Raw genomic sequence first — 27,686 nt, forward strand, 5'->3', positions numbered from 1 at the left:
TGACATTCATGGAAGCCTGGTGAACTCATAGAATAAAATAATATTTTGTTTAGTTCACTGTCTTTCCGCTGTATTGAGAAATAGGGTAATAGTAATGAAGGGAGGGGAATTTGTGCCATACAGCACATGGAATTTTAGTTTTGTAAATTTGGGCTTTATGGTTGAAAATATTTAATACCTGAGTGTATAGTCTCATACTGCTATGAGCCCCTAAGACTCATTCTCGCTTGACTACTGGTGAAACCTGCTTCTGTTGTTTCATATCATATTGGTTATAATTGCCTGTATAACTGAAGGGAAAACTACATGAGATTCCAAGGCAAATCACCTAGGTGGATGATACATTATACACATAAGGGCTGTAATCCCTTGCACTAGCTGGGGCACGTAGAGATTTTATGGATACTGTTCACTGCAGTTACTACTTAAACTACTGTGTCTCTAAGAAAATGGTGTACTCCTAGAGGACTCTGCAGCCTACTGAAATTACATTGAAAACAGCTGATGTATTCATCAGCTAGGATATTAATTGGAGATCTAGTTTAATAAGTGTCTTTCTGTTATAGTTAATTCAAAACTTTCACATTGTTGAAAGTTTCAATTGTTGTGTAATATTTCTGCGCATAGTTAACACATTGATTCCAGAGGTGGGATGGAGCTGCTGTACATGTCATATATTCCTCCTCCACTTGTATTGTCCCATGCAAACTACTCTGGGATGAGATGAAGCATGCAAAATTTCAGAACAATCTGCTTTGTTTAAGAGAAGTTAACTTCAGCTTTACTATGGGTTGATTACAGCAGCATCATAATGTCAGTTGTTATATATAGCTTTGTGAAAACATTGATTTTTGTCTGAGAGAGAGAAGTTCCCTTGCACAATACTTGAACTGACAGCAAGAGTTTATTAACTACCTGTCCTTAAGTGTTTGAACAAGCAAAGCTGTAAATGGCCAAGCCTCAGCTTGTGTAAGACTAATGAGAACAGGTTGATGATGGTATAAGCTAAATGTTGCAAGATGAGCAATCCTCTTGCACTGTCCTTTCTCAAATATTTTGCTTCTGTCAGCTTTCCTTTATATTGTGCCTATATCCTTGTTTTAGGCAGGTGGGTTGGTTAAATAGGGTTTACTTTTGCTCAGTATATTAAAATCCATCCATCACAGAGCCGCAGGCTAAGATTGTCTTGGCTTTTGCCATTCTATAGTATAGTATGCATATAAGTGCTCTATTTACATACAGCTGCTGTAGTTGACCTTAGACAACCCTTCTTTTTTGTTTGAATATTTGTCTGTGAGGTGGCTAGAAATACTTTATAATGGAGCTGGAAGGTTTCAATTGTCATTATCGAGAAGGGGAGGTCCCTGCAGTCAAACAACTAGATGGTCTGTCCAAAACTCACAGATGGTATTTTTTTTTATATTTGATAACCTGGCATAGAATAGTTTTATGTGGCTGATGAAGAGCGTATTGCTAATCCAGAGTCCTTGGTTTAAAACTAAAGCTAAACCCGTTGCCTTTTTTATTTATAATAAAATTTAATTGTGAATATTTTAATACACAAAACTACCCTAATTTATTTAAAAAAAAATCTTTGTGTGGTTCCTATTAGGCATTATTAGAAACTTTGTTTTCACAGAATAGGTACAGCATAGGAAGGACCAGTGAAGGCCATTGTGTGTCTATGTATCTCTTTTTTGGGGACCAGATCTAAAGAAGAGTGCAGTTCTCATCTTGGCCACTTTGGTGAGACTGCTAGCAAAACTGTTTTTGTATCTGCCTATGGACAATTGGATGGAAAGAACTTTGCTTCACTCGGATAACCAAATAGACTATCTGGTGGTAGGCTTTAAAGCCTTGTCAAAACCAAAAAATGACATGTTACTCAAAACTGTTGCCAGCAGTGTGTGAGTTCCTTTGAACTGATGCTGCAAACACATCAGTGCCTAGAGACAGGACAAAACCATTTTTAGCACCATTGTGGAAAACATTCTCAACATTTAAGCCTTTGTTTAATAGCATCTTCCAGGAAATCTCCCACTATTGCGCAGTACTGTTGGTGCAGCTTCACTGGTGGTAGCAAGTGGTGGGCATGCCCAGGCATTTTTACTTTTGTATCATTTAGACCAGCTTTTGGCAGGGTTGGGTTATATGGCAGTTAAAACACTGAAGCCCTGTATGCATTGGTATCACTGGTGGGGCTGTGGTAATGATCATTGCCCCCAGAACAATTTAAGTGTGGATGTAGTCAGTGTTTCTGTAAGAGTGCTGAAAATTGTCCTTTGTACACTGATAGTCGTTTTCTGGACTGGTCCATGTGAACCCACTGACAACTGTTCTCAGCAGCAAATCAGTTTTCTAGTGCAGATGAGGCTTATGTCATTGCTGATCTGGTCCATCTACGAACCAGTGACTTAGAGGTGAAATTTGTGATCTGTCTAGGCAAATTTTAAAATACCATTTAATAAGATTAAATTTGGTACAATATGTTCATTATTTTTAGACTCTGGAAACCTAAATTCTTAAAGCATTTTTATTTACTATCATTTGCTGAGCAGCTGAGGTAAGCTTGAGATGTCTTGGAGCAAGTTGGTGTACTGTGTGTGTTTAAAAAAAAAAAAAAGGCAAGAAAAATTTAAATTACAACTCCTGGAATCAAATTTTAGCTCCTGAGGCTTGACTGCAGCCTTTTTCTAAACTGCAGTACCTCCCTGGAGCTCCTAGCTCAAGTGAACAAGTGAAGTCTATGCTACCACTACTAATCTTCTGTATAGCAGAATTATCCAAAATTCCTGATGCTTAATTACTACTGCACCCACAACTCTGTAAATTAGCCACAGCTAAGCTGACTGGTGCCTTATGGCAGCCATTGCTAGTGAGTAGCTATTTGTTTAATAGAGCCAGGTTCTTCTGCATAAAGCAGATGAGGAAGTTGCAATATTTTCTCTTAGGGTAAAGTAGCTCTTTTTTTTTAATCTATGGGCTGAGAATGGGAAAAATACAAATGAAACTTTCTCCTCTAATTGGGAGACTTTTTTCTGACTTCAGCTGAGCTATGGCCATACACTGCACTATAGCAAAGTGGAAAACAAAAGCAATAGATCATTTCCTCTTTTCTCTGGAGAAGGATCATGAAAACAGGACATTTTCTTACGAAGTAGACCTCCCTGTCATATTAGTGTAAACTCAGTTACTTACTAAAATATAACAGGTGGACCCTTAAGATGCTGCTTCTGAGTAAGAGGACCAAATGTTGGGATGGCCCTAAGTTAGCTTTTGATTATGGGATGCACTTTTTGTATATGTAGGTTTTTTTTCAAATGCTAAAATTGATATGCATGTGCATACAGTAGCAAATCAGGTAGTCCAGTGTCTGTGCACAAACAGAAATTTTGGGGCATGCTGTGACATGGAGAACTTGTGGGTACAGATTTAGATGCTGTTTCTGAAAACTTGCAAGAATTGTAATTTTTTATAGTCATAGTGTTTTAGTCTATAACTTCCTGATATACAATAGGCATGAGACTGTCCTCACTTGTTACTTTTAAACTATATCCTAAGGTGACATTCTAGGTATGGTTTCACAGTTCAGTGTTAGAGTTTTGTGGTGGTTAAGCTCAATCCTAGAAGTCAGTACTCTAAGGTTCATTTTCTAATTCTGTGTCTGACTTTCATGACTGTGGCTGGGTCACTTCTGTTTCACATTTTTCAGATCACAGGTGGATTAATAACTATTAAAAACCTTGATGAACTCAGATGAAAGGCATTATATGAATACATGTGTCACTGTCATGCCTCTTGTCTTTGTAACAAAACTACAAATTCTAATCAGCCAGCATACCTAAGCAATGCATTTTGATTGGTTTTCAAAGCTACCTGTTGTGACAGTTTTACTAAAACTAAATACCATATTTTAGTATTCCAGATGTTCAGTGCATGAGATGAAACTTGACCTGCTGTGTTCTGTTTTTAAAGTGAGGGGTCACACAATTTAACATTTGCCATTTGGTTTCAACTGCAGCAATATTATTTTTCATAAGTTAGTTAAGATGGGCTTGTCTTCTTTACCTAGTGCCTGAAGGATCCTAGGAGAAACATTCTTATTACATCACAATCTTTTTTGAATGTCACATTTCATATAAACTTATTTCTGGAAACTAAAATAATTTAAGAACTTACTAATGAGTCTGACTCTCATTAATTTCAAGTAATGTTTTTTTTAAAAAACCTCATTTCTAAAGTAGGATCAAACAAAACATGATGTGCTGACTGCACAGCAAAGTTTACAGAATTACTAGACTATGTATTTTCCTTGTGTGAAAGGCCTTGGCATTCTGTTCTATTACCATGAAGCAGAAATCTTTGCTACTGATTTTATGTGGAAGGTGCTCAGATACTATGGTAATGGATAGCAGTATGTAAGATAGTTTTATACTATGGTAAGAGCCTGTTCGGAGAAAACTCTTCAGATATAACCAACTTAGCATAAATTTCCACTTTTATTTGGTATCCTGCGTTTATTCTTCAAGCAGAGAGACTACCATACAAAAATGGTGCAATCTGCAGCCTTAGACTGCAAATCATTAATTTTGTTTTTCAAAAATTAGCTACAGAAGGATCTTTTTGTAGACTGACTGTCAGGAAGACTTTGTAACTAGCAGAGCCTAACTTCACTGCTCTTTAGTTTTCACTGCTGTTAACAAACAACTTGATCGAGATACTGTCAGGTTAGATTTTCCCTAGAATGATGTAGTTATTGTGAAGATGAGCTTTCCAAGACCTAAAGACCAAACAATAGAAATGTTTCCGTGTTTTTTAGGCCAGTACACATTTAAAAACTAAACTTTCCCCTGCAGTTTTTAACCTGAACTTTGTAGTTACTTTTCCTTTCACTTTTTCATTTATTAACTAGAAGCTGACAGTAACCAAAAATGAATCTGACTTGTCTTCCAAGATAAATGAAGTAGCAACATATAAGTAGTAAATAAATAATCACTTTTAATGTTTTGTTTGCTATGTAAGAATCTTTTTTTTATGGATTTTTGGGTCTGACTTTGTCTCTTTTTGATTTTGGGGAGCCCAAAGACAAGTGGGTGTGACACACCTAAAGGACCAACTCCAGCTCTCTGATTTGAGAGTGGGGGAAAATTCAGATGTTGTTCTCTAAGTTTATAATTAGGTCAAAGGAAAAGCAGTATACAGAAGTTCCAGGTGATTGGAATTAATGATGCCTGAATTTTTCATTATTGCGTCTAGTTCAACATGCTTTAAAGTGAAGCATGTGTCTTTTAGTCATGATTCCCATTGAGCTTTTACCATATGGCACACAAGAGAAATTTGCTATACCATTTCCCTATGTGTACACATTTATTGCTTGACATTTGGAAGTTGGTACAAGATAACTTTAGTAATTGAGGTGGAATAAATTTTCATACACCAGTAGTTTTAAAGATAATCCCTTGAAGAAGGAAAGGTAAAGTGAAGTTCATTAGAGAACTTGGGAAATCTGCTATAACTTTATTCTTACAAGGGGGATACAGGGACTGCAGTATTTGCAGTGTTTACATATCCCATTGGATACTCTACAGTTATTAAAATCATGTTATCTAGTTGGGTTGTTGTTTAGCCTTCTTAACAATTTTGTATGTTGCATTCATCATTCAGTGTTTAATGGGTTTATTAAAACAGTCACACTGGTTCTCTGAGCTTATTCTCAGAGGGTCCATGCAAGATCCTACGCACTACTTCAGACCCTTAACTCAGGAATAAAATGATGACTAGATCCTTGCTCATACTCTCTGAACCATGGAGATTTTCACAACATGAACAACCCCACTTGGCCTCAAAAAGTAGATAAGATATTTGGTGTTGTCTTCTTTCTTCTGGCTATTTTAATGTTGTTAGACATATTTTCTTTTATGAATGTCAAAGCTATAGATGTTTGATTTGACTTCTGCTTTTCTGGCATATTTCCTATGTGCTATTTCAAATCAGAATAAAATATATTCTTGGTATAAAAGTGCAATCCTATACCTGTGGGGTGCAGAGGAAATAATACTTCAGTGTTTTTAAATCTTTCACTATACTAACAGTATGTAACATATCTGAAGATAATCTTGAAATAAAAATGGAAACTTAAAAGCAAAGGAGAAATGCATCTTCATTGAGTAACAGGCCTTGAGTTCTTCAAAGTATGCTAAAATACTACATTAGCTAGATGAAAGCACGAACAGGTTGTATATGTTGTTAGTTAAAATAATGCATGTTGTTTGATTCAGACCTCAGACTTTAACCAAAATATTTTGTTTGAATTACAGAAAGTTGTTTGTGGGTGGCCTAGACTGGAGTACAACACAAGGTAAGTTATGTATTCTACAACTATTATACCAAAATATTACAAAGGACAAAACTTTATACCTCATACTTTCTTATAAAGTCATGTAGTTGTAACATCTCTGGAAAATTCAACTGAGTCTTTACTACTCATCTTCGATTTTGTTGCTTTTTAATGAATGATGGTAATAGAATTCCTGTAAAGAAACTTTAATTTATGTTTCTGTCCCGACTGTGTTGTTCATCTTTATATTATGTCACTTTCACATCTCTTGGACAAGGAAATTTTATATTCCCTGGTTATGTTGGTTGATATTAGAAAAAGTTGGTTTTGACATCCCTTAAAGTGCTGACTCAGAAATAGCTGATCTCTGTTTTTGAAAACTAATTTACTGCAGTATTTTCTTCCATCTGCCTGAGTGGAATTAAAACAATGAGCATCTTCTGTTTTTAGATACATGGCTATTATATCCTCTTTAAATGATACAAATCAGATGCCAGGTTTTAGCAAGTGCATATTAGAAGATTTAGACATGTCAATTTTACTAAAAGTTATACTGTTTAGAAGCTGGTTCTGCTTAATACCATATTTTTTTAACAGAAACTCTCCGTAGCTATTTTTCCCAATATGGAGAAGTTGTAGACTGCGTAATAATGAAAGATAAAACAACAAACCAATCTCGAGGGTTTGGATTTGTCAAATTTAAAGATCCCAACTGCGTGGGAACAGTACTGGCCAGCAGACCACATACATTAGATGGCCGAAATGTAAGTTTACCTGTCACTTTGGTTTTAACTGTTTAGAATATGACTAGGTCTTTATTTTTTTAAAATTGGTGAATTTAAAAGTAATTTGGGTGGTGGTTGACGCATGAATAATTCAAGCTATGTTTAATTCAATGACTGTTCCTTCCAAAATGTGTATTCTGGGGTAACTTTTATCAGAAGTGTTAAATTTTAGAGAATGGCATCCACAGGTGCTTTGAATACTTTTATTAGCACAAAATATTCTGCACACTTAAAACTGACCAATTTGGAACTTGTTACAGATTGATCCAAAGCCATGTACACCTCGGGGAATGCAACCAGAAAGAACACGGCCAAAAGAGGGATGGGTAAGGAGAGATCCTTAAAGCATACTGATAGATATATTCCAAGGTCTTTCTGGCTAGCAGCCCGTGCCCTTTACCCCTACACACCATGAATATCATGTTGGTATTTCTCTCAGTTCCTGATCATCTTACGTAAATTTTAGAAAGCTGTTTTACCTGCTTGGAACTGAGAGGAAATGCAGAAGTCTTGGTGTAAAACACAGTAAACAGTTGGTATTAAGACCAGATATCTTCTTAGTTAAAGCTGACTACATTTTATGTTATGGTGTGTGAAGGGGTTTACTTTCATACGTGCTGCTTCAACAGAATATTAGTTCTAACAGCCGAGTGTTTTTTTCATAGGAGTGCAGCTCTCATTGGAATTGTTGGTTATGTTACTAGGTCTTTTGTTCAAAGATTCTTGTGGTTTTAACTGACATTGTGACATATCTACTGATTTCTGCTGGGTGTACAACAAGCCAGAGTATGGAAATCAAAGAAATACTTTGACAAGAAGCAAGTATGATTGATTGTGGTTAATGGTGGTGATGAAGATCTATGACTATGCAAGGACAAATAGAGTAGAAGCTAAATTGTATGCTTTTGTGAAATTTCAAACAGGCTAAATCTGAATTAGCTCTTACGTCTGATTTACAGGAGCCAAACCAAGTTCAAGAATTTAATCAACACTTGTGTAAGGGTTTTTTTTGGGGTGGGGGGGGGTAAAGGGATGAATAAATTAAAAACTTATTTATGTTCCTTGTACTGTAGTAGCATCAGGTATTTTGTACCACAGCTTAACCTCCACCACCACCTTTTTGGAGAAGAAAACTGGATTGTTACTCTGTTTAAAGTTCTGCTATATTTTGAATGTATTTTTTTCTGAAATCTATTTATTTTACTAGTTTAATTTTAGTACTGTTCTGTCTCCTGGGTGTGTGTGTGTGTGTGTTTTAATCTAACTGGTAAGGTAGCTGTTTGTCTAGCATCTACTTTTTTTTCCTATTCTTCAGATAGTGCAACTTGTAAAATCTATGAGTGAGCATGTAAGGCACAAAATGAGGATGAAATCTTTGCCGTTATAGCCAAATTCTTGAGATCCCTTTTTTGACTAGCCTTTTTTAATCAGCTGATGTCCCTTTCAGTCTTCCTTTATGGTTAAGTCTATAAACTGAGTTCTGTTTCAGAGGGATATCCGTGTTAGTCTGTATCAGCAAAAACAATGAGGAGTCCTTGTGGCACCTTAGAGACTAATACATTTATTTGGGCATAAATGTTCATGGACTAAAACCCTACTTCATCAGATACATGGAGGGAAAAATACAGTAGGGAGGTAAATATATTACAGCACATGAAAAGATGGCACTTGCCTTACCAAGTAGGAGGGTCAGTGCCAATGAGGCCAGTTCAATCAGGGTGGATGTTGCCAATTCCCAACAGTTGACAAGAAGGTGTGAGTATGAACAGAGGGAAAATGACTTTTCTTAGTGACCCAGCCACTCCCTGTCTTTATTTCAGGCCTAATTTAATGGTGTCAAGTTTGCAAATTAATTCCAGTTCTGCTGTTTCTTGTTGAAGTCTGTGTTTTTTTTTTTTGTTGAAGAATGGCCACTTTTAAGTCTGAGTGTTGAGGGTGATTTGAAGTGCTCTCCTACTGGTTTTTGAATGTTACAGTTCTTGATGTCTGATTTGTGTCCATTTATTCTTTTGCACAGAGACTGTCCGGTTTGGCCAATGTACATGGCAGAGGGGCATTGCTGGCACATGATGGCATGATGTGCAGATGAACAAGTCCCTGATGGTGTGGCTGATGTGGTTGGGTCCTATGACAGTGTCCCTTGAATAGATATTTGGATAGAGTTGGCAACGGGGTTTGTGGCAGGGATTGGGTCCTCGGTTAGTGTTTTTGTTGTGTGGTGTGTAGTTGCTAGTGAGTATTTGCTCCAGGTTGGGGGGCTGTCTGTAAGCAAGGACTGGCCTATCTCCCAAGGTCTGTGAGAGTGAGGGATCGTCCTGCAGGACAGGTTGTAAATCCTTTGTGTTGCACTGGGAGGTTTTAGTTGGGGCCTGTAGGTGATGGCTAGTGGCATTCTGTTACTTTATTTGTTGGGCCTGTCCTGTAGTAGGTGACTTCTGGGTACCCTTCTGGCTCTGTCTCTTTCTTTGCTTCCCCAGGTGGGTATTGTAGATTTTAAGAATGCTTGATAGAGATCCTGAAGGTGTTTGTCTCTGTCTGAGGGATTGGCGCAAATGTAGTTGTATCTTCGGGCTTGTCTGTAGACAGTGGATCGTGTGATGTGGTCTGAAAGCTGGAGGCATGTAGGTAAGTATAGTGGTCAGTAGGTTTCCAGTATAGGGTGGTGTTTATGTGACCATCACTTATTTGCACTGTAGTGTCCAGGAAGTTAGTCTCTTGTGTCGACTGGTTCAGGCTGAGGTTGATGGTAGGGTGGTAATTGAGGAATTCCACCAGGATTTCAACAAGGGCCTCCTTCCCATGCGTCCGGATGATGATGTCATCAATGTAGCACAAGTAGAGTAGGGGCTCTAGGGGACGAGATGAGGAAGCATTGTTCTGAGTCAGCCATAAAAATGTTAGCATACTGTGAGGCCATGCGGGTACCCATAGCAGTGCCGCTGACTTGAAGGTATAAATTGAACCCAAATCTGAACTCTGTTTCTGAGGAACAGTAAATCCTGAACATGAATTGCTTGGTGTAAGCTGCATCTGTCTACTTGGGGAATATGATGGGGATATTTGGCTTCTACTGGAATAACTTGCATTATAAAAAAACTATATTACCAATATTATAAATATTTAGTACTGCAAATACTCCCTTTCTTTTCAGTTCCCAGTTTCTAAGAAAATGAACAGTGTTTGTTCTCAGAGGAAGAAAATTAAACAGTTCATGATATACTCTAGATAAGGGGATGATACAGGCATTATATTTGAAATGGCTGTGGGAATAGATGCACTTGGGTAAAATTTTCAGAAGGACTTAAATGCCTTAGAAGTCCTTTAGACTTTCATCGAGATGTATGTCCATCACCTTTTTAACATGACATGTGGTTCTGAGTCACTTAGCCACTTTTGAAAATTTTATCCTGAATGTCTATCCTGTAAGCAAATAAACGAAAATAGAAACCATCTGACTACAATTTAGGACCAATCAGTGTAAATTCTCTGCTACCCAGTATTCTGCGCCCCCTCTCCCCCAAATATATTGTTCTAATTATCCAGAATTGTAGAAATCCATGAAAAAGTTACTTTAATGAAGTCTGCTTTACTTGGACTCGTATCTTGATTTCCCAGAATGACATGTTTAGCCTTCCACTGATTGTGAACAAAGTCCACCTGGCTTCTAAATTCATGGTTGCTGAAATTGAGTATAGGGTCAACAATTGATAGGCTTTGACACTTTCTAGGCTGTAAGAAGCTCTCATTTAAAAAAAAAGAGGGGGGTTGGGGACTTTAGGTAATCCGTGACTGTGATTCTTCTTCAATAGCCTTGGGGATGTTTAGGTAGAATACAGTCCAGGTCGACTACAGATGTTCGTCTTCCTTTGTGCAATTGACTAATCAACATTCAAGTTTCTGTAATGACGTCAGTAATATTTTAATTCCCAACTTCTGTGGATTGAAAGAGTGTAAATGATAGTGTCTAAAAATCCCCTTAAGGTTAAGAGGATGCATCCCAGCACAACCCACAACCTGCTGGTTAATGCTGCCTAATTAAGAAATTAATAAATAAATGCTTTCAGAACGTTTGCCCTCCGTTCTCCATCCCTACCAACAAAGGACACCAAGTTATAGCCAAGCATACCAAATTAATGGATCCAGAACACGCTTTTGCTCCGTTTGAAACAAAATGGGTGGCTTCCATGTGTGGACTTCAGTTTGAATTGTGACTTTGTTACATTACAAATGAATTAGAGCAATCCACCTGCATGTACCAGTGGAGGAAGATTATGCTACAGTATTTATCACAGTTCTAACTAACAGTATTTTATCCCTCTTGATTTAGCAGAAAGGAACCAGAAGTGATAACAATAAATCAAATAAAATTTTTGTTGGTGGGATCCCTCACAACTGTGGCGAGACTGAGCTCAGGGAATACTTCAAGAAATTCGGAGTGGTGAGTCATTCATCATCATGGCAAGCATCGGCTGGTTACAAGATGTTTTTCCCTCATCTTCATTCTGATTTCATTAAGCTGTCAAATTTTAGTGTTAATTTAGGCAAACTTACTCAGAGACATATTGAAGTGTTTTGTGGTAAAGTATAGTAAATGTTTACTTTTGCAGCACATTTGCCATTTTTCATCAGATTTCTTGCCCTCATATGTACAACTTGTTATGCACCTTTCCCTGCTTCCTTTTGGTTTAGCTATTCCTGATACTATTTTCTCTCCCCTCTTCAAAGGGGGGCAGGAAAAACCCTTGAGTTTAGTTATGACTTGACTATAAATGTGACTTATCACCCTCCTTTCAGTTGCTGTTTTAGTGTACCTTAGTTTGATTACGAAAACTTTCCATTTGCTTTTGGAACAGCAGGTGCTTCAGTGAATTTGCATCACCACAGGTCTCTGTCCTCTACCAAATAAGCAAATTGGTGAAAGACTTTTTGGTGATCCACTTGACATTGTTTTGGTTTCACGATGCTGTTTTAAAATTAACGGAGTCCTTTCAGTCTTCAGAATCTCATTTCTAGGGTCAGACTACTATTCATGCAGTTTCGTACTCATCCTTTTCTTGAAATTTTGCCAGCTTAAGTTTTAAGTCGATGTAGAATGAAAATGTCCAGATATGACTTCTTTAAATGCACATTTATTTCTATTTTATTGCCTTATTTTTTTCTGGAATAGTTAAATTGTTACAAGGTTCAAAGATTAGTTTGTATATTAAGTTCAATTTAAAATATTGTGGAGTAGTATAAATTTTATGACTGTTCGTGTCAATTGTATTGATCGTAATGTCAAAAGGAAAGGGATTCACAGTGGCTATTGGTCGCCCTAGCTCCAAAATGCTTTTGTCCCCATCATCACCTATCTTTCTAAATTCCATCAGCAGCCCAAAGCATCTATGTAGCCATCTTTCTCAAGTGGTGGTATGATGTTTTTCAATGAAAGTTGGTTAAAACAATCTTTTTTAAAAAAAATTATAAACACCAGCGGCTAATAGATATTCCTTTAGTTTTGAAAAGCTGCAACAGACTGAGTTTACAAACAAAAATTGGGAGTGGAATCCATAGTTGTGGAGCATAATTCTAAAGGCTCTTCTCGCAGACTTATGGCTTTCCAATTCTGACCTGGATGGCTTGGGAGATGCAGGGTTAAGTTCCATCAGATATAGGAGGCCACAACCATTGAGTGTAAGTGCCAGAAAAGTAAGTAGAAGCACTTCATAGTTAAAATAGAATTTGGGGAGCCAAGGTAGCATTCTTAAGACAAGATTTGTGTGTGTAGTCATTTAAGTACCTGTAGAAATATGGGATCCTGCATTCTGGGAAAAAACACATTCAAGAGCAAACAATTACAGGTATAGCAGCCTGAAAAACTAGAAGCTAAGACAACATAAAAAGGCAGGCTCTGATTCTAAGAGACCTATGGGGGTTGTTATTGACCGGTATGGCAAGTAGTACTCAAACCAAGCAAAGCAGTATCGAACAGACCAGCGGAACAGATGTGTCAAAATAATACTATGACTTGCTGTCATGCTGCCAAATGGCCTACCAGCTCTAAATGATGACAAACGTGAATCAGCAGAGTTCGATAATATACCTACAAGTGAGTGTATCTCCAAAACGTGACTGGAATCTTTCACAGAAGTTGGAGAGCAAGACAAATGGGTATCAGACTAATAGATTATTTCAGCTGCTTGAGATACAAATGTTCTAAGCTAAATTGAAAGTTGTTTTTTAAAGCAGGGATGTAGTGATATAGAAATAGCCACAAGATTGTTATGAAACTGGAAACTTTATGGTTGATCTTTATATTTAACTTGAAAATGGCCATGTGACCTGCCTTTAAAATTGGTATTAAAATCAATGGTACCCCTGGGATTAGTCTGTGCATATCACCTTTAATTTGCAGTGAATTTTTATTCTGAAAAATCTGGAGGGGGGTTATTTAAAATTGAAAATAATCAGCCCTAAAGTAGTACGGGTGAACTCGGTTTAATACATGCATGTGTTCTGTACTGGTTGTACAGTACTTTAGAGAGTCTGTACTTCAGAGTATTTCAAAATAAAATGGAGACATCAATTTCAGCTCCAAGAAGCTTTCATTCTTTAATATTTTATGGAATTTAGTCTCAATATAAATTTTTCATAATAACTCTTGAGAGGCCAATTGGCTTTTCTGTGTAATAGTTACCAGTGTTTGCCAAGGAAATATTTTTTGGTACTTTTTTATCCTGTTTTCCTACAGCTTAAGTGATCACAGTTCTCAAAAACTTTAAGCTTCTCTCTCTATGCATATGTGATGTTAACATCTCAGATTTAACACCAGTTTTGTAATTTGGCCTTTTAATCACTTCCATACTTAAAACAACAATCACTGGCATAACTTTGCCTAAACATCACAGAAATGTCTTATCTCAGGGACACCATGCTCCACAGAGAGGCATAAGCATGTGTGGAACTACATACAATACAATTCAGAAAAGCTACACAAATCCTATATTAGTCGGTAAAATAGTTGGAATTAAGGCTACCTTGTTCAGGATGAGGGTGGAAATGTGCATGTAGTGGAAGAAAGGTCGTTGAGACTGAGTAGTAGTACATACTGAAAAGGGGTGTTGAATGATTTAATTGTTTGTTTCCTTATTTTTATGGTCTGGTTGGTGGGATATGCAGTTTGGCAACCGTAACTCTACTTTATCAATGTTTTTGGTGGTAAAGTTTGTTGCAGTCCTAAATAAGCAAAAATGTGATTATACTTTAGCTGCTAGGAACAAATTAACTCAATTAGAATTTTCATAAATGGGAAGTGTTGCTCTTTACTGGAGTTTATTTGCATTGTGCTGTGACAGACAAGTATTGATGGCTACGTCAGGCATTTAATTGTGCTTTGTGGACTGAGTGCTGGAAACCAGCCTGTTCTACTCTGCTTGTATCACTCCCCTGGCAACATAATTAGTAGAATTTCCCTTCTGTCTTCCAGGTCACTGAAGTTGTAATGATCTATGATGCAGAGAAACAGAGGCCCCGAGGTAAAGGCTGATCTAGTTTCTCCTTGAAATTTCTTCATCCTCTCCTGTAGTCAGATGGCAAACTATTTCACACCATCAAAAAAGTAGTAGTTTTGTTTTGTTTTGTTTTACTTTGCCTCAGGAAAAGATTTCAGTGGACAAATGACACAAACTTAGGCTTTTCATAGACAGCTTCATTTGGTGTCTCTTGTGTTTTTAAAGTCAGATGTTACATGTTCATTTTTTTTGCTGGTTCTTTTTACTTGACTCTGAACAGAATTAAACGTCTGAACCAAACATGTGGTTAAAATATTGAAAAAGTTCAATTAACTAATTTGCCTCCGATTTTCCCCCTGTTTAACATGAAGGTATGTTAAAGTCTATAGTTGTGTTGTATTCAGTTTTTTTCTTTGCGGTTCAAATTATCTCTAAACATGAGACTGGAATCAGATCCATCCATTTGTGCTTTTTGTTTTGGTTAAATGTCTTTACTTGAAATTCAAGGAAAAACAATTTTCTTAAATTACATAAAATTGCCTTGAGAAATTGTTTATATGTTTGCAGGAACTATACGTCCCCATTCATACTAGAATTATTATTTTTATTCCTTAAAAAGGACAGCAATTAATAGACCATATGAGAGAGTCTGTAACCTTTGGTCAAAATATGAAGTAATTTTCATGTCATCCGCCTTTCATTGCATCAATCATCTATTTGTTGACTATTACAGAGGCAATATTGTAAAAGTATATGAAGTTTAGTTGCACTGATCACCTTGTAGCATGTGAGACATGCTAGAGAATAGTTTGCCATCTGAACTTTCATTTCTCCTCTGACTCCATTATTAAGAAATATATTCACTTCATATTTATTAAGCTAAGTCAAGTCTTAGTTTTATTTTTAATTTAGACATACATCCTTAGTGGCATATTTAAGTGTTTCATAGTAAAGTACAGTAATGTTAAGTAAGTTGTTTTCTTTTTTCCTTTTTCTCTTTGTGAATTGTTTAACTGTGATTAACAATATCTCTTTAGATTTCTTCTCTCTAGGTGATAATTTATCACAGAGGTACAGGCCAGTTCCACAGTCAGAGGAAGGGCGGGCTTTGTCTTTATTGGGATGTAAACGAAGTTTCAATATATTTGTTTTGTTTTTGTCTTGATAATAGTCTTAATCCTCTTGCGACTGATCTGTTCTCCTTAAATAAAAACACAAATTCATCCATTCGGTAAATGCTATAGAGCAGCTTATTTTAAATAGAGGAGACAGTGGAGACCAAAATAAACACCTGATTAAAACTTGCCTGGAGTTTTGGAAGTATATTTTAGAAATTATTGCATCACCTGTATCTTTGAAATATTTATCCTAATCTTGCAATCTCTGAGTAAAAAGGACTAAAAATCACAGCTGGTTTGGATTAATGGCTCCACTGCTAAAGCTGCACTAAAAAATTAATAGAAGGCTCCCAATCCACTCACAATGTTACAGGGTAAAGCAGAACTTTTTAAGACATCATACTCTGGAATGAAAGCCTATGAGTCCATCCATTTGAGGGAGTAGTTGTACCCCACAACTCTCTTTGATTTGTCTAATTTTTAAAAATGACTGAAATCCCTCAGTCCTGTCACTGTCATAGCTTGTTCTTGTTCTCCATTTCTGTATCCTCTTCATAACGTGGTAACCGCATATAGTTTCCAAACATGGCCTCCTTAATCTCTCAGAAAATGCTAGAAAAATCTCCTCATAGTTTGTATTCAATGCTGCTGTTTGTACATCTAAGAATATTTTTAACCTGCTTGGTATTTTGTTATATAAAATGCTACTGAGCTTATACTCTCCTTGTTCTTTTGACTTATCTTAAATTTCTATGCATTAAATTGCAGAAGCTCACTTATCTGCCCATATTCTTTTCTGTCCACATTATTCTGAACTTTGCCTTCCTCCTTTGACTTTAGTGCTCTCACTTTCTACAAATCCCTTAGTGCATGTCATTTTATCAAGTCATTGAGAGAGAAAGAAATCAAAATTGGCCCTGTTACTGTCCTCTGTGGCAGTCCACTGCTACTTCCTCCATCTCAGACTGTTTACTACAAGAAAACCAAGGGCCAGATCCTCAGCTGATATAAATCATGGTTGCTGTGCTGACTTCTGAGACGCTCGCCCTGGGTCTTCAATACTCAAGTCCAGTCCTTCACTTTACACACAATTCTGTCCTTTCCACATCCCATACCTACTCACATCGTTGTGGTCTTTTGTGCAATGCTTTATCAAGAACTTTTCTAAATTCCAAGTAAAGTATAAGCATAGCTAACATTATTATTGCTTCCTAAAAGGAATAATCTGCGTTGTGTCATGATCTTTGCTTTCATGCTGTTTCATTAACTAAACCAACTACTTTTCAGTAGCTCAGAGGGTCTTACTGTGTGTGTTTAGTTTCTTCCCTTTAGCTGCAGTCCAGCTTCACTGTTCTGTTCTTGAGTCCCCCTAGATTTCATCTTAAACACAAAATCTGTCTAGTTCATCAATAAACTTCTGCCTTCAAAAAAGTTAGAGCAAGTCTTCCAATAACTATATTTATCGTTTTTTACCACATCCTTTTAAAATGTTGTGGCCATTCCCATCTGCTCTGGAGTTCTGTCATCTGTAATCATTGTCATTTCTTAAATACTCTTTTTATGGTATGGTGTTTGGGTCTTCAAAAAATTGTCTGTTTCCCTGAGGCATGGCATCTGTCTGCTGTCTTCACCCAATCTTCTGTGAACAAACTTTAATGGACCATCTCAGTAGTTGGATGGGTATCACCTGTTTTTCCCTCATCTTTTGAGATGGAAGGCTGTAATATTAAACTGATCTAATACTCAATGTAGACTTTGAATGTGTCCTCTTTCTACTCCAGTGCTGCTGAGAATTCCTGTTAACTTCAGACAAATATATTGATGAAATGCTGCTTTCAGTTTTGAGGCTGCTTTCATCATAGACCTACAAAACTTCGTTTATACTGCCAGTCTCTTGTGTGTGGGAAATGCTAAAAGTTATTTTCCTTTTATTTTAATTTTATTTTAGTGATGTCTTTTGCTCTTGTTGCTGACAGCAGAATTTGACCTGCTGGAATCTATTTTGGCCTGTATCTTTGTGTATTTTATATATAAACCTTCTCTACAATAGGCCTCTTTGGGCTTACCCAACCCAGTTGGATAAGCTTAGAGAGACACTAACTGTTATAGATACTGTATTTCTGTTTAACGCTTTAGAGCAATATATGGCTGCTGTCAGCACTAGCTGCAAAGCAAAATGCAAACCAAGGGGGAAATCTTGGGTTTCAGAAAAGCAGAAATGCACCCATATTCCATATGCTTTTGATGCTGCACCTTGGTTTTTTTCTTTCTAATTTTACTGCTGTACCCCATAGCTAATTTAAAGAATGGCAAAACTGTTATATACTGCATGTGTTCTTACGTTCCTGGGATTTGGTTATTCCACCAGCAGTGAGTGGTTGACAGCATGACTCAGCCTTAATGTTCTGTGAAATTAACCACTACTTTGCCACTCTCTAGGCAGTGTCAGCAGCTACAGCCTAAGCGCAGTGGTTCTCAAACTGTGACTGCCGAGCGTTCTCAGATCACACGATGCTGGTACCTTCTCCTTTCTGGCTGCTTCTGTGGGCATTGGAACCCAGCTGCCTGTTAAAGCAGCTGGATGCTAGGAGGACCCAGTGGGATTGCTGCTATAGATGAGAGGAGGAAATGAGTTACTCTTAGGAGCACCAGTGGTAGAGATGTGCAGGGCAGAAGGCTTCTGGGGAACATGTACTGAGATTGAGGAAGAAGGGAACCAGGCAGCAAGGGGAAGGGATAGCAACAGAACAGATTGGGCAGAGATGAATTGACAAGCAAGAGACATGAGTGGTTTTTTTGTTTTGTTTTTTTTTAAGGCAACACTTGATTACTTTAAACAGCTAAATACTTCTTGTTTGCTATGTAGGTAACTGCTGTATTTGGCATAGGAGAGCTATGATTGGAAGGGGTAATGTCCATTAAGTGCTCTCTGTGTTAAGACGTAAGAAGTTTGAGAATCTCTGACCTAGGCTGTTAGTTTCTGAAGCTTATCATTCATCCATGGAGTGGTAAAAATTCTCATGCTTTATCAGCTACATTTCAAAAAAAAAATCCTTTAAATTTGTACTGTTTTCTAAGAAAGTAAATACCCCCCCCACACACACAATATTTTTGAGGGGGAGAGAGGGGGGTTACTTTGCAGTGTTAGTAACTGTAATAAGGGTAAGTTTTACCTGGGTTCCTAATCCTAGGTACATTTTGGTTCAAAGCTGCCTTATTTTAACCTGCTGTTCCACAAACATTGTTTTTAGAAGTTGTGGTACAGTAACATTTAGGGTTGTGGTAGTGTTTATCTCTCCACCCCTTTTAGTGGATGGATTAGATATGAGAAACTAAACATTGATTTTAATTTTCAGTTTGTAATGTTGCATGTATGAAACTAAGCTGAGGCATTATTTGCCTTATAATTTATATATAAAGTACACACTACAGTTTTCTCAAGAGGACTGATTTTTTGAGAACTTCATAACACAAGCCTTGGTTATCTGAAGCCCCTGCTTGAACCCTTGGTCCGCCCCTAATACTGTTCATCATCCTGTTTTGTGTCACAACACCCTGCTACCTTGATTCACTCTTCGTCGTTGGCTAGGTTTTGGATTTATTACTTTCGAGGACGAACAATCAGTGGACCAGGCTGTCAACATGCATTTTCACGACATCATGGGCAAAAAAGTGTGTAGTTGTAGTTTTATTTTACCTTAAGACAAAACCAAGTCTTGGGCAATTGGCAATTTCACTGGTGAAATAGTAATTTGTGGTTTAAACAGGGGAGATCCTAAAAAGTTAAAGAAAATCCAAATTCAGGGCTTTGTCCATGATGATGGGGAAAGTCCCTTGAGTTTGCATAAGATAATGGATATGAGGGGAACCTCTCCTTAACTTGCTGCCTATCCCATGGGAAGGAAACAGACCTTGAAGGCCTGAATATTTATGCAAGTTATTTAAACAGTTCAGATGAGTCCTTGATCATTATACAAATAGCAAACTGCTCCATTTGAGCAGAATTTTTATCTGAATAAATTGACTATATGAATAGTCATGGTTTATGCACTGCTACATGAGTGCTCACTATTTTCCTTTTCAGCGGCAGGGTTAGAAGTTAGTTTTAATTCTCATATGTTTGTAAATTGAGATCCCAGTGAAATCTCTGAGCTGGCTAAGGCTCGGTTTAACATACCACTCCTTCAGATGTGCATTTCATTTTCAAATTTTGAGGCACTTTGAGGGGATCTGCCTTTATAGTCTTAAACTTTAACCCCAAAAAAGACCATAAAACATCATGAAGGATTGGTTTTTTAAAAATTGGGTCACTTACTGTGAAACTCTGATACGAACCCACATATTCTATATAGTATTTAACCACAATACAGTTAAGTGACCTCTGGTTGTTTCATCTTCATACTGTGTTGTCAGCACAAGGCGGTTTGATAGGTGAGGGATTCCGCCTTTCTACTCCTTTTGATTGTATTAACCAACTGTGAACATTAAGATTCACCTATGGAAAAATTAAAAGTAAAATGAATAAGTAGTTCCTGAGAGAAATTCCTAAATCTTAATTATATTGTGAATATCACAGCTTCTAAAAGGGAAATTCTGGTAAAATCGAAAATAGTGCAGCTTTATACAGCTTACCCTGAATTTGAAAACATAGATGTTAGAAGGCTGTTGAAAATCTACACTGAAAAGTACCCCAAAGAAACTTGCATCAAAACCAAAGGACTTTGTCATATTCCTTTTAACTCAAACATTTTTCCATGTTGAGTTCAAAAGATTTCTACAGCCTAGTATCTCTCAGGCATTTCTTTCACTGACAGGTAATGTGTTCTTGTTGGGTTAGTGCAAAATTTGCATTGTTAGATTACAGTGTTCTATACAAAACACTTTAAAAAGTCACTGTTAAAAATTAAGTATTTAAAGGGTTACTACTCTATTTTGGTACACTGAAACTACAGTCACATTGAGAAAAAGAATGGTTTACCAACTAATACAAATGAATTATCTACATGAGCACACTTTTGACCCAAACCTTGGAAGGAGGAACATGCGTAACTTTCTTACTGTGAGTAGTTGAGTAATCTCATTTGAATCAATGCAGCTACTTACATGAGTAAAGTTATATGTGTGTTTGCAGGATTGGAGCATTTATTTACTTGTTATCCTTTATTCATCCATTGCTTTTTCACTGATATTACCTTAGACTTTGGAAGAACTACTTAAATTAGGGCAAGGCAGTATGCCATTTATGAACAGAACCAAGAGATGCCACAGCTACTTTTTTATGCTTCTGTAAATCTGTGGAGAGCCCTCTGTAAGTCTCTAAAATGTCATAATCTTTTATGTGATCAGTTCTTGAGGTATTTCAATCAATTGCTACTCACTAATAGTGCCTCTTTAGGTCTCTATTTGCTATACAGTGGTTCCTGAACAGGCTCAGCATCAGAGTTGAAATAATTTTCTGGGATTACCTTAACTATTTATTGCATGACCTGCTCTAAAATGTGCACAAATATATGCAGTATTTTTCCCTGGTTGCATGAAAGAAACCTAGGTAGTTCTTCTTCTTTTGAGTGTTTATAACTTTGGCCTTGGGCAGGTCTAGAATTCTCACCTTGATCCTAAAATTTGTTTGTATTAGGTTGTTCCAATCCCTAGTTTAGGAGTCTAACACTTCCAAATGCCAGTTTACAGATTAATGAAATTCTGCCATTTAGATAAATGTAACATTAGATAGTCCACTCCTTCATTGATTATTAATAGACGCTTGAAGATTTTGAAATACTCTTATTATATATAATATATATAAATTAAAAATGTATTGCTGAAGTGAATCTGTATCCTTATGTTACTGAAAGTAGAAATTTTAAATTACAAGCAGGACTTTGCTTTTGTAAGCAGTAACCGAATTCCCTTCAGGAAGATGAGTTAAGACTCATTAATTTGAATTCTTTGAGAAATTCCCTTGGTTCCTCTCTAGCAGGGCCTTCAGCTGACAGAGGTTTGGTTACTGTCATGTATAATGTCCTTGGGGCATTTTCAGGAGGAGGGGAGGGAGGCCTTTGTCCTTGTGCTGTGCCAATTTCCTGTTTGTTCTGTAACATGAACGGTTTAAAGACAGCAGGAAGAATTCTGAATACTTTATTTTCCATACTACTCAGGCCAATTAGTGATTGAGATTTATTTTCTTTGTACTCTGGCATCCATTAAAATTAATCATAAAATAAAAAAAAAGACTAATTCAGCATACATGAGTGCTGAGTGTTTCATTAAATCAGAAACTGGATTTTTTTGTTGAGGTTTATATTGAATGTGGAGCTTATTTTAAGTAGGTCAGATGCACTTGATGCCTTGGGGCTCTAAGACATTTTATCTTTAAATGAAATAAGTTAAGCACTGAGGCTTATTAACACTTTTTAAAACAGGAAGGTTTTTGTCACTGACTTAACACAGTATGAAGATTTGCTTCTTATTGACTCAACTGTCCATTTTTATTACTTGCATGTTTGTTTACTTTTTTGTTAGATGTAATGTAAGATTCTCTTATCACATCCATTCCCTCTGACATTGTTTGAGTTATTTGAGATTCTTTAAGCGTTAGCCTGGGGAAGGTAAGTCTTTATCTTCCATTAGACATTTAAATAAAACCTAAGTAAAAAACCAAACAAACGAATGTGTGTTTCTCAGGTATGAACAGAGCTGAAATTGCAGGTAGATGGGGTGGGTTTAAACTATAACTTCCAAATGAACCCCTATCATCCTTAAATGTTAAAGCATTAGTACCTTTTTCAGAGTGGACTCTTTGCTTGTGGAAACATCTTTACTAAAATTTTCTTCTTTGTAAATGTCACAGTGAACATTTAAGAAATAGTCTAAAGACTAAGTTAAAAAGATTATGCCTATACATTTTTACCAAAGAGCCATTGTAAGAGGGTACTGCTGCTTTAAGGTGAGCAAGCAAATGACTACTTTAATATAATGGAACAGCAATTGTTTGTAGGACATGTTTTGCTTTAAATATATGTTGATATAGGACTTGTAATGTCTTACTATCGCATCTATTGTACCTGAGAAACATTTTTTTAATTACTGGCCTAACTAGTTTCTTAATTAAGTATTTAGACATAAGTCATAAGGTGCTAAGTGTAGTCTTAAGTGTAATTAAGGGTGTGTGTGAAGGGAAGGGGGGTGAACTAACCTACATCATCTCCTAAATGGCTGATCTGTTTGTTTAGGTGGAGGTAAAGCGTGCAGAACCTCGTGATAGCAAAAGCCAAACCCCAGGGCCACCAGGTGCCAGCCAGTGGGGAAGCCGGATCATGCCAAGTGCTGCCAATGGCTGGGCAGGTCAGCCCCCTCCTACCTGGCAGCAAGGATACAGCCCTCAAGGTACATTTCCTTTTGGGGGGTTTCAGAGAGCTAGAGTCAAAGGTGTGATTCCTGTCTTCCTTAAAACTGGCAGTGTCTGTCACTAGCCATGGTTTTGTTACAGACCACATTTAACTTGCATTATTCTTTCGAAAGGTAACATCTCATTAGTGATACAGATACTTCTAAGTGGAGTGAACTTGTCTATGCAGTGATGTAATACAGAGAGAACTAAAGTACTCTGCATCTGTTTTCCCCAATTCTGCCTGGGGTTTTCCTTAGTTTAATTTTTTTCAGGATGATTTTTATTACATGCTGCAGAAATCAATGGGTCTTGGCAGCACAAGTTCTAGTTTCTCAACATCCCCCAACCTGTTAGTGGGGATCATTACTGTGACTGGTGCTTCATCCGTTCTGTTTAAGTGTGGGGAGCAGGAGTACCAAATCAGCATGTTCTTTTTACCCAGTAATGGGGAGAGGTCAGAGAGAATTCCATGATTCTGCAGCTGTGCGAATGTGGGTGGCATGAGACCCTGATTAAAAATATTTATGTAACACAGATTTTCAAAGATGAACTCTGAAATGAGTTTCAAGAGAAACTACAAGTGAAATATGAAGGGAAAACAGTCTATCTTGTGTCTTTGTATTTCATTGCTATTCCAGTGTAGCCTGGAAAAGTAACAAGCAGCTCTAGGATTAGTTGTTAGTGGTGATGCAGGGGACCACTTAATGCATATAATTTTCTTGATTTAGCTTGAGCCCTTTAGGGCTGGAAGGAGCAGATGCTTGTTTTAGTTTTGAATGCCATAAAAAAAAATACCCCAAGATTTTGGGCACACAATAAATGTGCTGAATTCATCTAAAAAATGTTTTCATACCATATGTAGAAATGAGGTGGCATAACGAGACAGAATATATAACCTGCCCTTCTCAGATATGAGAAATTATTCCCATGGAGATACGGGGTGGCGTCACCTTGTCCATTATGCCCCCATAGAATGGCTTACTGTTTTCCCATGATACTTATTAACTTGAAAGCTGCACCTGAGGCTTTGACAGTCTGCACAGATTTGCTAATCTGCAAACTCAGATTGAGAAACTAGATCGCTTTCATCTTGGTTATTTGTAGGGAAAGGTATCATTGTATCAGTCTGTGGGAGAGATTAAATGCAGAACTGTTAAATAAGTTAAACTTTCTACCTTCACACTGCAGCAAATATAAAATGAGGTTCCATGGTTCCAAAACACTTGAAATAGCTGAATGATAACTCTTATCAGCATTATATTTGAAACACCTTGTATCTATAGCTTCATCTTTGCAATCCTTAGTCTTTTTAAACAACGTTATGGAATGACTTTTAACACTAGAATATTCTCTCAATTTGAACACTGAGTGTAATTTGAGTTTTGAGACTCCTGGACACTTCTTGCATTAGCTCTTTAATCAATGTAGAACACTACTTTTTTCAGAATCGCATTATATGCCATTTTTAATAGAACAGCTTAAATATATAAGTGGATAAACTATCATTCTGTTTCATTGTTTTAGGAATGTGGGTACCAGCTGGACAAGCAATTGGTAAGTAGGTAACAGAAGTTTGATTGTTTAGTATATTGTAAACTGTAGAAAAGGCCAACTGGTAGTGCAGATGTAAATTGCTTTGCTTTTCAATGAGAATTTATGGTGGCTGTAAATTTCTCAAGTACAGTGCTTCTAAGCCAGTTTTAAAACTCAGCTTTTGAGTTTGTATTGGAAAAAAATATGGGCATGGGGGAACATTTCTATTCTTAACTATTCAGTGTTGGGAATTGGAATACATCCTTTTGCTGATAATGCAGTTAAACTGATACTGGCCATCAAGAAATTAAGTACAAAGAAGAGAACTGTAGAGCTATTTACAGTCAGGGTTCTCTGAGCATTTCCCAGAGTTTGTACCCATAGAGGGGTTAGAGTTTCCCAGAATTTGGTTCCAAGTACGGTAACAACTTTTTTATTCTGTTTGGGGTAAATTTTACTTAATATTAAAAAGTTGTCTTCCCTGAATTTAGATGAAGGCACCACTTGTTCTCACAACTCTATATTGGATTTTCTAGGTGGGTATGGACCACCTCCTCCAGGAAGAGGAGCCCCTCCTCCTCCACCACCTTTTACCTCGTACATAGTTTCTACGCCTCCTGGAGGATTCCCACCTCCACAAGGGTTCCCACAGGGCTATGGCACCCCTCCACCATTTAGTAAGTGTCCTCTGTGAGTCTCGAACCAATGATGTGCCACTGAACACAGGAACGGGTTTTAATCAGTTCTGTTTCTTGGTTTCATGCCTTTCTGTGAATTCATTGTAGTCTTTCACACCTGATCCACTTGTGGATCCACTCAAAAATTTCTGTACTGTAACTAGAAATCAGTATATTTTCAGTTCATGTTTCTTTGAATCCATCAATTTTGATCATATAAATAATACTTAGACAAACTGAGAGGTTATGGTACATCTCTACCTCGATATAATGCTGTAGCAAAAAATCTTACCGCATTACATCAAACTTGCTTTGATCCACCGGAGCGTGTAGCCCCGCCTCCCCAGAGCACTGTTTTACTGCGTTATATCAGTTCACATTATATTGGGGTAGAGGTGTATTACTATGTTTTGACTGAAGACTTTTTTATTTTTGACTTCTCCTTTCTAGAACTGAGGTATTTGAGATACTACATGTTTAAGACTAGAGAGACAGGCTCTCTTGTGAAAATTCTAGCCTAGGAAATTAGGCTCTCTGCTCTCATTGAATTTAAATGGGATTTGGGTACCTAACTCCTTTACGTTCCTTTAAAATTCCTATGCACAATTGGGTTAAAACTGGCAGAAAGATACCCTTAATTATCCAGAGTTTCTTGCACAGCCATTATGCACCTGTTAGTTCTGATTCTTGTGCTTTGGGGAAGCAGCCTGTCCAGGATTTTTCAGCCCGAGGCTTTTGGCAACTTCCTTATTTGGATGGATGAAAGGCTTTTTGGAGGGGTGTCTCACCATGCCTTTCCCTGCTCCCCCAGTACACCTTTCAGTAGCTGTGGCTGCCTCTTCAGCTATTTTTTGCTAGGTAAGATGCTTCAATTGCTGTTAACCACATGCAGTCTGTGTAACAGGTGTAAGATTTCACATCTCTTAAATGACTTCAGCTGTAGATAGGATGACTGTCAAGAGATGGTTAAATCAATCCCTTTACATCAGCTGCAGGCAACAAGTAGTAATTAATCTCTTTTCTGTAGACACCTTACAACGGGTTTTGTAACAAAATGTTAAATTACTCTGAAGCCAAGTGAAAAGTCCAAGTGCTTTTGGCCTCATAACATGTCACAGATTTTATGCTCTGCCTCTTATTTATCAGGTTTTGGATATGGTGCTCCACCTCCTCCACCTGACCAGTTTGCCCCTCCTGGAATACCCCCTCCACCTGCCACTCCTGGGGCAACACCACTAGCTTTCCCACCGCCACCACCACCATCTCAGGCAACTCAGGACATGAGCAAACCCCCAACTGCTCAGCCAGAATTCCCTTATAGCCAGTTTGGTAAGTAACTGCATATAAAATACACTCAGAGTGGCAACTTTGCCCTCAGCCCCAAGGTTCTGCTTTCCTTTTATTCATAATGCTTTGGTGAAAAGTCACAGTTTCCAGGAGCAGTGTATTAATGCTGACAGCATTTGTACTAATGGTGGGAGTACCAGCTCTCAAGGGCCCCCAAAACATCCAGTACTCTGATATCACAGAATTGTTTCATTCCTACTCTGCCTGAAGTATTGCCCATTTCCTGAATCGCTAAGTAACTAGCTCTCTAAAGATCTGTGCAGTGGTGGGATAAGTCACCACTTGCATTCCCTCAAATGCTCAAATTTAAACCCTTTTTTGTTCAGCTAATAATTTCACACTGCAAGGTGCTCAGTAGTTTGCTTCCTTTTCTGTTGAAATCTCTTTGGTTAACGCAAATTCCAAAGGGAATTCTGGTAATCTCACCTCAAGGAAGATGCACTAGAATTGAAGCAAAGCACAGTGTAAAGGGCACTGAAAATCATTGAGTGATGGGCTTGCATAAGAGAGTGGGTTCAGCATGGAGAATAGTGATACTTAAAAGTAGTATCTAATTACTCTAGAGTAACGGGAATTGACTGAGACAAAATAATAAAGGGTATAGCAAAATCTGACCTGCATGCCCCTTTTGTCCCTGCTTCATAAGACTTGTTGAAATTGATGCAGCTAATTTAAAACAAGAATGGTTACTTACTAGGGAAAACTTTATCAGTCTCTGGAGCTCACTGCTACAAATTGGTGATAAAAAATGATGTAGTAGGTTAGCTACAGTAAGACAAAATATGGGAAGTCAAAGTCTCGTGCTACTGGCTGAAAGACGACTGTTTGTGGAGATCAGGAAGGAGTTCTTCCGTTTTACCCTTGCACCCAAGCCTTCCATGAGCAGCACTGCCCAATTAACTGGGTGAGTGGGCAGCCTTCTTGATCGCTGGCCGTTGGTAACCTCTGAAGGCAGCATAATACACAAGGTGAGCCCAGGGATCCAGAATGGCCATGCTGTCCCTGCATTTTA

General features: G+C 37.5%; 1 protein-coding gene across 7 annotated transcripts in view; it reads left to right on the forward strand.

The window, feature by feature from the left end:
- DAZAP1 (DAZ associated protein 1) overlaps positions 1-27,686 on the forward strand; it is a 35,083-nt gene that overhangs the window by 2,526 nt on the left and 4,871 nt on the right. For 2 of the 7 annotated variants that reach the window (XM_032790263.2, XM_032790417.2), the window contains exons 2-11: positions 6,318-6,358; positions 6,935-7,101; positions 7,383-7,448; positions 11,450-11,560; positions 14,588-14,636; positions 19,320-19,402; positions 22,960-23,113; positions 24,642-24,671; positions 25,187-25,327; positions 26,474-26,656. In XM_032790263.2, the coding sequence (XP_032646154.1) occupies positions 6,318-6,358; positions 6,935-7,101; positions 7,383-7,448; positions 11,450-11,560; positions 14,588-14,636; positions 19,320-19,402; positions 22,960-23,113; positions 24,642-24,671; positions 25,187-25,327; positions 26,474-26,656 (1,025 nt within the window). Of the gene's footprint in view, positions 1-6,317; positions 6,359-6,934; positions 7,102-7,382; positions 7,449-11,449; positions 11,561-14,587; positions 14,637-19,319; positions 19,403-22,959; positions 23,114-24,641; positions 24,672-25,186; positions 25,328-26,473; positions 26,657-27,686 lie in introns of those variants that run through there. The other 5 variants (XM_032790346.2, XM_032790480.2, XM_032790550.2 and 2 more) reach the window with 5 other exon arrangements.

This window comes from Chelonoidis abingdonii, chromosome 11, assembly GCF_003597395.2.
Source record: "Chelonoidis abingdonii isolate Lonesome George chromosome 11, CheloAbing_2.0, whole genome shotgun sequence".
Lineage (NCBI taxonomy): Eukaryota > Metazoa > Chordata > Testudines > Testudinidae > Chelonoidis > Chelonoidis abingdonii.